General features: G+C 44.9%; 1 protein-coding gene across 1 annotated transcript; it reads right to left on the reverse strand.

The window, feature by feature from the left end:
- Positions 1 to 8,881: 8,881 nt before the first annotated feature.
- Positions 8,882 to 9,871, reverse strand: LOC119727792. Its single transcript, XM_038199856.1, has one exon. The coding sequence runs from the start codon at positions 9,869 to 9,871 to the stop codon at positions 8,882 to 8,884; it is 990 nt and encodes a 329-aa protein (XP_038055784.1).
- Between the last annotated feature and the right edge of the window lie 3,530 nt (positions 9,872 to 13,401).

Here is a 13,401-nt window from a genome sequence, read left to right on the forward strand (position 1 = left end):
GCTAACATTTGTTACCGATCCAAAGGATGGTAACAAATACAAACACATCAAAGTCAACAAGCACTGCGTGCGGGATGCAATATAGAAGGCTAACATCGCAAAGGAGCCTGGCAGTTCCCTCCTAAATAGCTTGATTGGGCTAGTCTTCTCCACTGAGGAACTTGCCCAGTCTTCCAGACTGGGCATCATGGATGCCGGGAAAGCAAATGCCCTTGACGCTACCAAAGTGTATGCTATTAAAGAAAACTGCTGGATTTGTTTTGCTGGAATATTTTTCACCCCAGAGGCATGCACGAGGAACCAACCCAGTGCTAAGGTGCCGAGATTGAGAAAGCTCTTGGGGAATACCTCCAACGGACTCCAATCCTGACCTTTCTTTTATGTTTTCCTTTGTTATTCCATTTCTTTGTAAATGAATGGGCTGCATAATAAGAAGAACATTTACATAGCATGAAGTTTCCATCAAGTGTTTTGGTGCACCCCTCTTGATATATTATGGTATGCCAGTCTTGCCATTAGTTATAATTTTAATATGTAGGTATCCAAATCGAACAGTCTATTGGATAAATATTTTGACTTTTGATTTTTATCAAAATATTGACAGCCTGATTGCAATTAGGATTCAAAATGTATGTTTTTGTGAATTGACAATCACCACACCATGCCTAATACGTTTGGCCAAGACCCCTCACTAAATATTTGTTCACAAAATGTCTGCTTTGAACCTTAATCAAAGCTAACATTTGTTACCGATTCAAAGAATAGTAACAAATACAAAAAACCACATCAAAGTCAACAAGTACCGCATGCGGGATGCAATACAGAAGGCTAACATTGCAAAGGAGCCTGGCAGTTCCCTCCTAAATAGCCTGATTGGGCTTGTCTTCTCCACTGGGGAACTTGCCGAGTCTTCCGAACCTACCATCAAGGATGCCAGGAAAGCAAATGCCTTTGACGCTACCAAAGTGTATGCTATTAAGGTAATTGCTGTATTTGTTTTGCTTTATACTTTTGTGTGCTCAAGGTACCTTCAAAAGGGCATACATCAGTACAAGTAGTATAGTAAGAGCATTTCAGTACCCCGTTGAGGTGGCATGAGGTGGCACCATGAGGTGGCATGAGGTGGGATGAGGTGGCATGAGGTGGCACCATGAGGTGGCATGAGGTGGCATGAGGTGGCTCCGGAAATTGAGTTTTTTTTTTTTTTTTTTTATTGTTATAATTTGTTTATGTTATTTATTTTTTAATTAATATTATTTTTATTATTATTATTAAATTATTTTTTTTAATTTTTTTTTTTTAAATTTTTTTAAATTTTTTTTAAATTTTTTAATTTTTTGTATTTTTAATTTTTTTTAATTTTTTTAAATTTGTGTTGTTGTTTGTATTGGTATATGTATGTAGTCATGGAGCCACGTTAGTGGCGACAGTGAGCTCACGCTAGTGAACCCGAACGGAGTGGGCAGTGGAGTAAGCCTCGAGACTTGTCTCGAGGGTTGCGAGCGAGCGACGAAGTCGCGAGCACATGTTCTAACAAGTCGGACGTTACAGGAGGTAAGCAGGTTGTGAAGTCACAGGCAGGTTCTGACAAGAACGTAACAAACAACACATATGCTTTCTTAATCAGTAAAGACGGATTTTTTTTCTCCAATTCCTAAGTCTGAGCTATTTATAACCCCAATCTTTGTTCAATTCTAAGACCGGTGCCAGCGCTCCGTGGCAAGGGCCCCGTAATTGCCCGAGAAACTTCCACAACAAACAACACATATGCTTTCTTAATCAGTAAAGACGGATTTTTTTTTTTCTCCAATTCCTAAGTCTGAGCTATTTATAACCCCAATCTTTGTTCAATTCTAAGACCGGTGCCAGTGCTCCGTGGCAAGGGCCCCGTAATTGCCCGAGAAACTTCCACAACAAACAACACATATGCTTTCTTAATCAGTAAAGACGGATTTTTTTTTCCTTCTGATTCCTTAGTCTGAGCTGTTTATAACCCCAATCTTTGTTCTTATTCTTAGACCGATGCCATCGTTTTGTGGCAAGGGTCTGTGGAATGCCGTTACCAAGGTATCTTTTCAACATACGGTTTTCCTCCGAGGATATAACATGGGCGATCGCACGATTCGTTCATCAATGATCTCCGAGAGTCACCATTCAACATCTCCAAATCAGCTTTTGCCGTCCTTACTTTACATTAAACTTCATCAATAGTTTGTTATCATGTCTCAGCCATGGGAGAGTCCTGACTACACCGAAAGTGAGTTGGAGGAAATTCAACACATTGCCGACGAGATGTATGAAAATGTAAGTACAAGTTATAGTTTTTCTGTACAAGTGTTATTTAGTCCTGTGTTGCCTAATATTTTCTAAGCATTATTGTCGTTGCTTGACATTTTCCTTTGCGTATGTGATCATCGATTGACGAGTGGTGATTGTTGCTTTTGTTTTCTCTTTTGTTTTTTTGGTTTTTTTTTCTTCTTTTTTTTTCTTCTTTTTCCGTACGTCAATGCCGTGTGGTTGTGTGTGTGTGTGTGTGTGTGTGTGTGTGAAACGTTATTACGCCAGCATTTGTCTTTGTTATTAATGAAACCGCTTTTTGAAGTTGGGTTTGAAGTCACACCTGTTCCTTTTGCATGCGTGTGAGCATGAAGACAGATTGTTGGTCGAATATTTATTTGTATTTTATTCTCTATTTATAAATAGGGTGGTGTGTTTGTGTACAACCCTGACGACTTTCCTCCTCTGAGACCGATTCATGAAGCTCCTGTATTAGACAACGGAGTTGATGAGGTACGTAAACAGTTCACGGTTTTTCGTTTTTTTATCTTACCCTCTTCGGTAGTCAAAACGTACATGTGAAGACTTGTCCATCCTCTGTCATGACGTCAGACCTGTTGTCCTTGTAACATACTGGAGAGTATAAAACAAGTCTGGACTTGCCGATACTTGTTGTTGCCGTCACCGTCTGTCTTTGTCCATCCTCTGTCATGACGTCAGACTTGTTGTCATTGTAACATACTGGAGAGTATAAAACAAGTCTGGACTTGCCGATACTTGTTGTTGCCGTCACCGTCTTTCTTTTGTTCATCCTTGTTGGTACATAATGGAATCTACGGCCGCTCACACATTGCCGATCAGATTCTTTCATATGTGTGCCACAACACGTTTGGGGTTAGTGACGACCACCACTATACCCTACTTACCTTGTGACATTCATTTTATAAGTGTATATATATTTATATTTGTTTTGGGTGTATAGGAACCTTTGGAAGTTCCTTCAAAGAAGAAGATGAAGAGAACCCCAGGTGTGCACGAATGTTTGATCTGCAAGAAAACATTCGTCCGCAGAGATGCACTGCAACGACACAAGGCCATCCACACCGGCAAGACAGTAAGCTGCCCCAAGTGCAATGCAACATTCCTACGAACCGACAACATGAGACGCCATCTACGCACGCAGCACCAGAATACCGCCGATCAGCCTATCAACGGCAACCATCGGGCCCGGCCGACATCATCAGTTACCTCAGTTCAGCACAAACGTAGTGATACTTCAAGACCGGTACCCCCACCCAAACCTACAAACAACACCGATCAGCCGGAGGACCAACCCGGATGCAGCCATTGGTCCAACCCATTCACACCGGCCCCAGCCCAACCTCATAACAGTCCCGCCGGCCACAGAGAAACTCCACCCTCCTCTCCACCCTCCTCTCCTTCCACCAATGATCAGTTCCACGAGGACCCTTTGATTTTTCCAGAAGGTGGTGACGATAACATATCTAATATTATTCGAGAAAACTGGGATAGTATTAGATCGTACCAGTTGACGGGCCACCCAGTGGAGGATGTGGTTAACATTCAGATCGTACGGTCAGAGAACGACTACAAAAACATTGGTCAGAAAATTCTCAACAACCTGACCAACGGGGAGTTAATCAACGTATCATTTGGAGCTATTGTTCACCATAATGAGACGGGTGAGCTCCGTTTCTTTGATGCCGCCACCGCCAGATACTTCCCTGAACCAGTAACTGTTAACAATCATTTGTTCGAGCAGTTTGACCACTCCAACGTTGTCGACTTTGTTTGTCAACATCTGCAAGACTGGTCACTGGTGACCGTCACCAATGTTCGTTTGTTTATTCGTCACGCTCCAGACCCCCTTCAAGAAGACCCCGAGGAGTTCCCTGCGGAAATGGATGCAGATGGTGACGAGATAGCCAGAGTATACAGCGACAACTGGGCGGCCATACGAACCCATCACCTGACCGGACGTGTAGTGCAGGACATCTACAATGTACGGATGGACCGCCCCGGAGCTTCTTTTGAGAGAATCATGGACTCCATTTTCAAGCAACTAACATGTCGGGGAAAAGTAAACATTTTGTGCGGTTTTATTTTGCGGAATAACGAAACTGGTGAGCTGCTATACTTCCGCCCGTCCCATAACAATGCAAGACTATTCCCCACACCGTTTACCATCAGCTGTCAAGATGACATGGATAATTTAATCCGCGAGCTTGAGGCGATGGATGCGCTAGAACATGTTCGACAACAACGGCCAGACACCAAATGGTCGGTGGTGTCGCTGACCAATATTGCGGTGTACGTCAATAAAATGCCGCAATTTTTCATCGGAAATCCACCTCATAACCTACCAGACTTTGTGAAGAACAATAGAGGCGTCAACAGCGTCACCCACAATCACAACACTTGGCAGAGGTACAACGACAACCTCTGCTTTTTTCGATGTCTGGCGCTTCACCGAGGGGCGGCGCTTACGGGTTTGGAAAGAGCAACACAGGAATTGGCTGAAACTTTCCAGCGCTCTACAGGGAAGGATGTCAGCAGAGGAGTGACTCTAGAAGAATAAGTGAGGCAGAGCGAATCTTCGAGATCACAATTCAGGTTTACAGCCTGACGCAGGGCGAGGATGGTGACGAAAGACTGCAGACACGGGTCCACCTAATCCATCGTTCTCATCGACGTTTCCCCTCAACGCTCTACCTCAATCTGTTTGAAGACCATTTTTCGTACATTTTTGACTTGAAAAAATACAGTCAAACGTACGAATGCCAGAAATGTAAAATGGTTTTCAACAGATCCTCAAACCTTCAGCGCCATATACCCACCTGCAACGTAAATGTCAAGCATCGATTTCCCGGCGGCATGTACTCTTTGCCAGAGACAATTTTTGACAAGTTGGAGGAAGCTGGCATTACAGTCGAGGAGAAGTTGAAATACTACCCGTACCGAGCCAGTACGATTACGAATGTTACTTTGACACTATAGATCAAAATGGCGGTCAGCAGGGGAAACTGACATGGTGTGCTCGCCACGAGTTGCTGAGTGTCAGTGTCGCAAGCAACGTCCCGAACTTTGACTCTGCGAGATGTTTTGTTTCCGACGGTGATCCTGCTGAGCTGGTGGGGCGCATGGTAAACTATCTGCATGAGATTAGCGAGGCGGCATTCAATAACCTGACTGAGGAGTTTGAGGACGTGTTCAGTCGTCTCCAAGAACTGATCGAGCGTCAAGAAAACCAAGTGGGTGATCAGCAGCAGGGACAAGATGACTTACCTACCAAGAAAACACCGGGTGAAAAACTACGGGATGAATTGGAGCTCTACCTCGAGGAACTTCCCGTGATCGGCTTCAACTCCAGCAAGTACGACCTGAACGTCATCAAGAAACACTTGTACCAAAAACTACAGGAGAATGACGACCCGGTGGAGATGGTGATCAAACGAGGGAGTTCTTACATGGCCCTGAAAACGAAGAAGTTGAAGTTCCTTGACATATCTCACTATCTGGCACCCGGGTACTCCTACGAAAAGTTCCTCAAGGCCTATGATTGTGCCAACAATAAAGGGTTCTTTCCGTATGAGTACATGACGGACCTCAACAAGTTGAATGAACCTGCCCTGCCGCCCCACGCTGCCTTTTTCAGCAACCTGAAGGGGCGAAACATCTCCGAGGAGGACTACCGTTACTGTCAGCGAGTTTGGCGGGAGGAAGAGATGTCCACGCTCGGTGACTTTTTACCGTGGTATAACAACTTGGACGTCCTCCCGTTTCTGGATGCCATCCAGAAAATGGCCGAGTTCTACAAACACCGCGCGATGGATATGTTCAAGTCTGCAATTTCCGTACCCGGACTGTCGTTACAGTATCTGTTTTTGACACTAACGGAGAACGTCTCTTTTGCCCTCATCGACAAAGCCAACCAGGATTTGTATTATCTCTTGAAAAAGAATATTGTAGGCGGGCCATCCATCGTCTTCCACCGATATCACAAGAAAGACAAGACGCAGATACGAGGGGGACCAAAAGAGTGTACGAACATCGTCGGGTTTGATGCCAACGCATTATATTTATGGTCCTTGATGCAGCAGCTGCCGGTCGGGCCATTCATCTGACGGCGAGAGGAGGACAACTTCAAACCAGTGATGAGTTACAAGTGGGGAGTGAAGGCGTCGGAATGGCTGGAATGGTTGGCGCACACCGAGGGGATCTTCATTCGTCACCAACTCAACCGCGGTGAAAAGCATGTGGGGTCGAGGGGAATTCCCGTGGACGGTTTCTGCAAGGAGAACAATACGGTATATCAATTTCATGGTTGTTTTTGGCATGGGCACAAATGCCACTTAAACCCCCATGCCTTTAACACTGTCAAGAACCTGCCACGCGATGAACTGAGGCGCCAGACCGAGGAGATGTCCGTCTACATCCGGGATGCGGGTCACAATCTGGTCGAAATGTGGGAGTGTGACTGGGCTCGCTTACAGTTGGCAGATCACAATGCAGCTGAATTTGTGAAGTCGAGACGACTGCCGCATCAACACAGAACGCTAAATCAGCGGAGCATCCTGGATGCGGTGGCCAACGGAGAGCTCTTTGGTCTGGTTGAATGCGACCTCGAAGTGCCTGCCCAACTTCACGAAACTTTCGCGGAAATGCCGCCCATTTTCAAGAATGTGGATATTAGCCGCGACGATATGGGGGACCACATGCGGCAGTATGCTGAGAGGGAGGGTTTGATGAAGTCGTCCCGCCGTAGCCTCATCGGAAGTATGTTCGGGAGCCATATTCTGTTGGCCACTCCCCTGTTGCAGTGGTACCTACAGCATGGTCTTATCGTCACACACATCTACCAGTTTATACAATACAGACCGGTAGCGTGCTTCCAACCCTTTGGAGAGGCCGTAAGTATTGCCAGGAGAGACGGCGACGTCGACCCGTCGAAAGCCATCATCGCTGACACGATGAAACTACTGGGGAATTCGGCCTACGGTAAGACGGTGACGAATCAAGAAAAGCACCTGCAGGTTCGAATCGCTCATAGCAGCGAAGCGGCGTCACGCCTCATCAACCATCCACACTTCCGGTCCCTACATACACTGGACGAGGAACTTTACGAGGTGGAGCTGAACAAAAAAGCCATCCGCCTTAACCTTCCTCTGCAAATTGGCTTTTTTGTATACCAGTACGCAAAACTGCGCATGTTGCAGTTTTACTATGATTTCTTGCTCCGGTTCATCCATCCCTCAGATTTCCAGCTCTGCGAAATGGACACTGACTCCGCCTACCTGGCCATCTCTGCGCAGAGCCTGGACGACATCATCAAGCCTGAGCTGCGAAACCAATACCAGTGAGAAAAGTCATCGTGGTTCCCGAGAAACGACACCCCCGCCCACCGTGCGTTTGACAAGTTTACGCAAACCTGGACTTTTCAAGATCGAGTGGGAGGGTGATGGTATCGTCGCCCTCTGCAGTAAATCATATTACTGCTTTGGGGCCCAGGACAAAGTAGCTTGCAAGGGCATCAACAAGAACACGAACAACATCACCAAACGCCGGTACTTGGAGACCTTGGAGATGCAGCAAGCCGGGGAATGTGTCAACCGCGGTTTCCGGATGAGGGAGGACGGGATGCATACGTATACACAGGTAAAAACTGCTTTCAGTTACCTGTATCCAAAGAGGAAGGTTGCAGCAGACGGAGTTACAACAACGTACTTGGACCTATAGGGCTCCAAGGACCACACGAAATAACCAGAAAGAAAAGAAAAGAAAAGAAAAGAAGAAGAAAGAAGAAGAAAGAAACAAAACATGAAATGAAAGAATGTAATATTGTAACCCCAAAACGAAAGTTGTCCCTTTGATCTAGAGGTTTGTTTGGATTCTGTTATTGTGGTAAATTCATTTATATCAATGAAAAAACTCAAAATAGTAATCTCAATTTTGTTAGGATTTGCTTGTACATGTAATCATCTTAGGAGATTTTTAATGTCTGCGTAATTGTGTATTCCCTCGGCGTTTGTTTCTGAGATTTGATTTCACATGTTAACATTTTAGGAGACTGTTCATATGGGTATACTTTTACCTAATTATTCTAAGTGTATATTTTAACTAATTATTTATTGTAAATAATTGTAAATACTTCGATGCATGTTTATGTTCAATATATAATTCATGATTCTTTTAATGTTAGGGTATAAAGCAAACAAGAGAAAGACAAAGCAATATTTAAGAATAAAAAGTTGGTCGACCAAAGAATAGAAGGAAACGAGAAAAAAGAAGAAACGAAAAAAAAAAAAAACTGTGTGTTTGTGTGTTTATAGATACATGAATGAGGGGTGCTTGGCCCAAGGGCTCGTATGGAGCCTTGGCCAAAATGTTCAGGACCTGACCTAGATCCCAGGATGGGACCAGTTTCCGGATTGTAGGTCTCTCGTTGAACATTCCCCGGAGTAGGTTAGTGATTGCAACATTAGAGGAGATAGATGAGCCATCAGCGAAGCCTCTGTGAACTGCTGCTATGGCTGATCGATAATTTCGTATCGTTCCAACTGACAAATTGGCTCTGAACAATGACTTAAAGAAGCACAGAGCAGATCCACAGCCTGTTCTGCGCACCACCTACTATAATGTCGTAATCGACTGTCATAGATTTGTCGTGTTGAGAGACGACGTCCCTTTGCGGCCAGAGCTGCAGCGTCTTCAGAAAGACCTGCTGCTCGGTAGGCACGCTTGACAGTGGCCAGCACGTTAAGTGGAGATCTCCCGGAGATGGGTGTCGGAACCGGGACTGAGGTTGAACGAGTAGGTCGTGACGATCTGGGAGGATTAGAGGGGAGCCCACTAGGAGCCTCACCAGTCGCGGAAACCAGGGCTGACGCGGCCAAAAGGGGGCGATCAGCAGCATCTTGCACCTGTCTCTCTCCAGTTTCCCGATGACCTTTGTAAGGATTGAGATTGGGGGGAAGGCGTAAGCGAACATGTTTGTCCAGTCTATTGCGTCCGAGGCCCATGCATGAGGATGATGGGCTCTTGAGCAGAACACCGGGAGCTGAGTGTTGACTGCTGAGGCGAACAGGTCTATGTGTGGACGACCTAGGATTGAGAAGATCTGACGTACGATCCTCCTGTTCAATGACCACTCCGTGGGAACTACTTTGCCCCTGGAGAAAGAGTCCGCTATGTCGTTTTCCGCACTAGGAATGTGAATGGCACGTAGATCGACTTTGTGTCTGATTAGCCACTGAAACATTTCCCAAGTCCAGTAGCACAGCTGGGGTGATATTGTACCACCCTGTTTGTTGATATATGCTACCACTGTCGTGTTGTCGGTCTTGATTAGAACAGACCGACCCACTACGTCTGCTTGAAAGTGGTGTAGGGCATTGACTACAGCCTGGAGTTCTAGAACATTGATATGTAGGGACCGAGTGTTGTCGTCCCAAGTGCCTGCAGCTTGTCGAGGGGGAAGGGAGGCTCCCCAGCCCTCATTGGAGGCGTCGGTGGAGATTATGACGTGAGGATCCCCTGTGGGGAAGCTCCGTCCGCACCGAATGTTCTGTTCCATTATCCACCACCGAAGGTGTGGCCGAATGACATCGTTGATCGAGACCAATAGAGAGATTGGATCTGTCTTTGGTCTGTAATGTGCCAGAAGATGCATTTGCAAAGGACGCATCCTCAGTCTGCACCATGGAACCAGGTCCACTAAGCTGGCCATGAACCCTAGAAGTTTCAGCCAAGCTCGGGCTGGAGCGACTTGAATGGATATGCCCCTGCGTAGATCGATCTCTGCTCCCAGGAAAGTGATTTCCTAGGATGGGATTAGGTGGGACTTCTTTTCGTTGATGATGAAGCCTAGCCTCGTTGTCAACGTATAAGTATCCCTCAAATTCTGAGCAGTCTGGCCTTCTGATTTTCCCACTATCAGCCAGTCGTCGAGATACATAAAAATCATTATGTTTTCTCGTCGGAGACGTGATGCAACTGCCCGCACAACGCAGGTCTCTTTCCTCACAAAAAAAGAGAAGGAGGAGAGAGAAAGATTCTGCCTCCAAACGGAAACAAAGAGAAGCCAAAAGGAGTACGGAGAAAAAGAATGCACCAAGCTCGAGTACCACTTCACCAATGTCAAGTGAAGCTCTGCGAAAGGCAGTCTATAGAGCCAAACAAAACCTACCAAAGTCACCCCATCGATATGGCAAAATTGTATCTCAGTTGGTTAAAAGTGCTACACCTAAAAAGAAAAAGGTTCTGCACAGTGAGGGTATTGAGTCACCAACAGCAAAGAAAAGACTAAATGAAGTACTGGACGTCATAAAAGATGCCCATGAAGGACTAAAAGGAAAATCAAAGAAGAAGCGAATGGAGAGAAAAGTACTTGTGAGATCACTGGCTCAAGGCGTCAAAAAGAAGTATGGGCTTCAACAATTCATGTGCAGAGCCACAGGAGTGCAAAAAAATATCTTCGCAAAGGATGCATGACAAAGACCAAAAAGCGAAAAGATTGTATGCCAGTTAACATTGTTCAGTCTATACAAGACTTCTACAAAGAGGTGTCGGCTTGTGTTCCAAACAAGAAGTGCTTGAAAGACCTCCAGGAAAAGTATGTCATGCGCACATTAATGTCATCAGCATACAGTGTTTGGAAGGAAGAAAACCCTGAGATGTCATAAGAAAACCCTGAGACGTCATCGTCTTTCTCTACATTTTGTAAACTGAGACCTAAAAACGTCCTTCCACAGAAACAAAAAAACTGTTCCAGTGTCTCTGTGAATACTGTGAAAACGCTAAACTAAAGCTGCAGGCTGTAACTAAGCTGGCAGACAAAAAGGGTCAAAAAGAGTTGAAGTTCAAAAATGAACTAGAAGTCATCGAGCAAACACTCTGTGGAAAGGAGGAGGGCGCAAAGTTTCACAAACTTGAATGTGTGGACAGACGGTGCAAGAGTTGTGGGACAGATACACTTGCAGGTGTTTTAAGACAGATTGAAGCAGATGATGAAGTTTCATGGAAAGTCTGGAAGCTTGTAAAGCGGCAAAACCCTAAAACAGGTGACGAAGTTTGTAGACGTGAGCTGGTAACCGAGAGTGGACCCTCATCTGAGTTATTTGCAGAGTTCATTGACGAAATCGGATTTCTTTCCAAACACCTGTTCGAAGCTAAATGGCAAGTCTTGCAAGTTGGTGAACTGACCAAAAACATTCAACCAAATACCTTGGCAGTGATAGTTGACTTCGCAGAAAACTATAAGTGCTTCTCACAACAAGAAGTACAGGGGGCACACTGGCCGAAGGACTCGGTGACAGTTCATCCCGGCATTGCTTATTATCACTGCCCTGCAGATGGTGAGTTAGTAGAAGAAGCCATAGACATTGTTAGTGATGACTTGAACCATGACTGTCATGCTGTACATGCTTTTCTCAAAGCAATTTTTCAACATGTTCAAGTCACCAGAGGGCTTATCATCAACCATGCCTATATAGTTAGTGATGGATGTGGAGCTCAATATAAATCAAAGACACCATTCGCCGATGTAAGCTTCAGTAATGAAGATTTTGGCTTCTCAGTTGAAAGAGTCTATTATGGGTCCCGTCATGGAAAGAACAGGTGTGATGGAGAAGGTGGGGTAGTGAAGGTTGCTGCTACGAGAGCAGTTAAAAATGAAACTGTTCTTATCAGGCATGCAAGGGAGTTTGCAAGTTTCTGCGAGAAAGCACTGGAGAAACCTGCAGTTGATCAGGATGGGAAATGCATGCACAAACGTCAAAAAATACTTTGGGTCGGTAAGGCCTCAATCACTCGTTCAAGGCCTGAGCGCAACTTCAAAACAGTACCAGGAACACGGAAGATACACTCAGTGTTGGGTGTTAAGATAGGCACTATTAAGACAAGGCGCCTATCGTGCTTCTGCTATGCATGTAGGACCACAAATGTTGCCTTTTGTTCAAACAAGTCGTATGTCAACAATTGGAAAACCATCTGCATGAAAGCTCAACCCTCGACCGCCCATTCTCAGCCAGTACCAAATCAGCCCACTGCATCACCTCCTAAGCCCACTGCAACACCTCATCAGCCAACTGCATCACCTCATCAGCCCACTGCATCAGCATACTTACCTGAACCTCCATTGCCACACTTACCATTGTCATCTTCCCAGCCAGCTATTTCATCTCCATCATCCAGCTCCCATTTGGAACAGCAGATGCCTCCTTGCAAACAGCGCACCACAATGCCTACCACGACGCCTCCCCTGTTGACATCACAAGCAGATCCCCATCTATGGACTGTCAACTCCTGTGTTGTTGTTCGATACCCTGACCGTTGTTATCCAGGTAAAACCTTACTATGTTGTACATGTATTACAGCCAATGATCATCCATTTCCATATTAGTTGGCTGCTATGGAAACTTTCAATGAGTTTTACCTATTTTCAAAGTCATCACCCAGAAATAGCTGGGAAAAAATGTGTTGGAATCAATTTTTATTTATGATTTGCCAATACAACCAACCTTCTCTGGATATAGCTGGAAATCTTTGGCTCCATACTTAGCGGTGTAACTAAGGTCAAATTTGCAAGGGGGGGGGGCACGTTCTGGTTCAAAAGGTCAAGTATGGGAATATCAATGGTGGTTTGAGAAAATGAACTGTTCATGCAACTTTTTTAAAACTATTTAAAACCTGTAGCTTGCTTTTTCTTTTTCTTTTCATTTACTAAAAACCTAGGGATAATTGTTGAAGTCCATGTAGACCACCAGCATGTAACTGTGAAGTTTCTTCAACCACATAGAAGGCACCGGGGCCGCTTCACATTCCAAGAGATTGATGACGTCCAAACAGTGCACATTTCCATGATCGTCCAATCCATCTCTCTGCTCCCGCAAGGATCTAGCTGTTGGGAGTGGATCGTTCCTGATTTTAACTGGGACTGATCACATTATTTTACATTTATTTCCACTTAATCATAATTAATTAACACTGCATCACAGTATCAAAAAAAAATCACACGCTTACAATGTGAAACGTACTCAATAATAATGATTTTATTTTATACCTTATAATTATTAAACAATAAAACAATTAGAAATAAACATTTTG

The sequence above is a fragment of the Patiria miniata genome, unplaced genomic scaffold, assembly GCF_015706575.1.
Source record: "Patiria miniata isolate m_02_andy unplaced genomic scaffold, ASM1570657v1 HiC_scaffold_20, whole genome shotgun sequence".
Lineage (NCBI taxonomy): Eukaryota > Metazoa > Echinodermata > Asteroidea > Valvatida > Asterinidae > Patiria > Patiria miniata.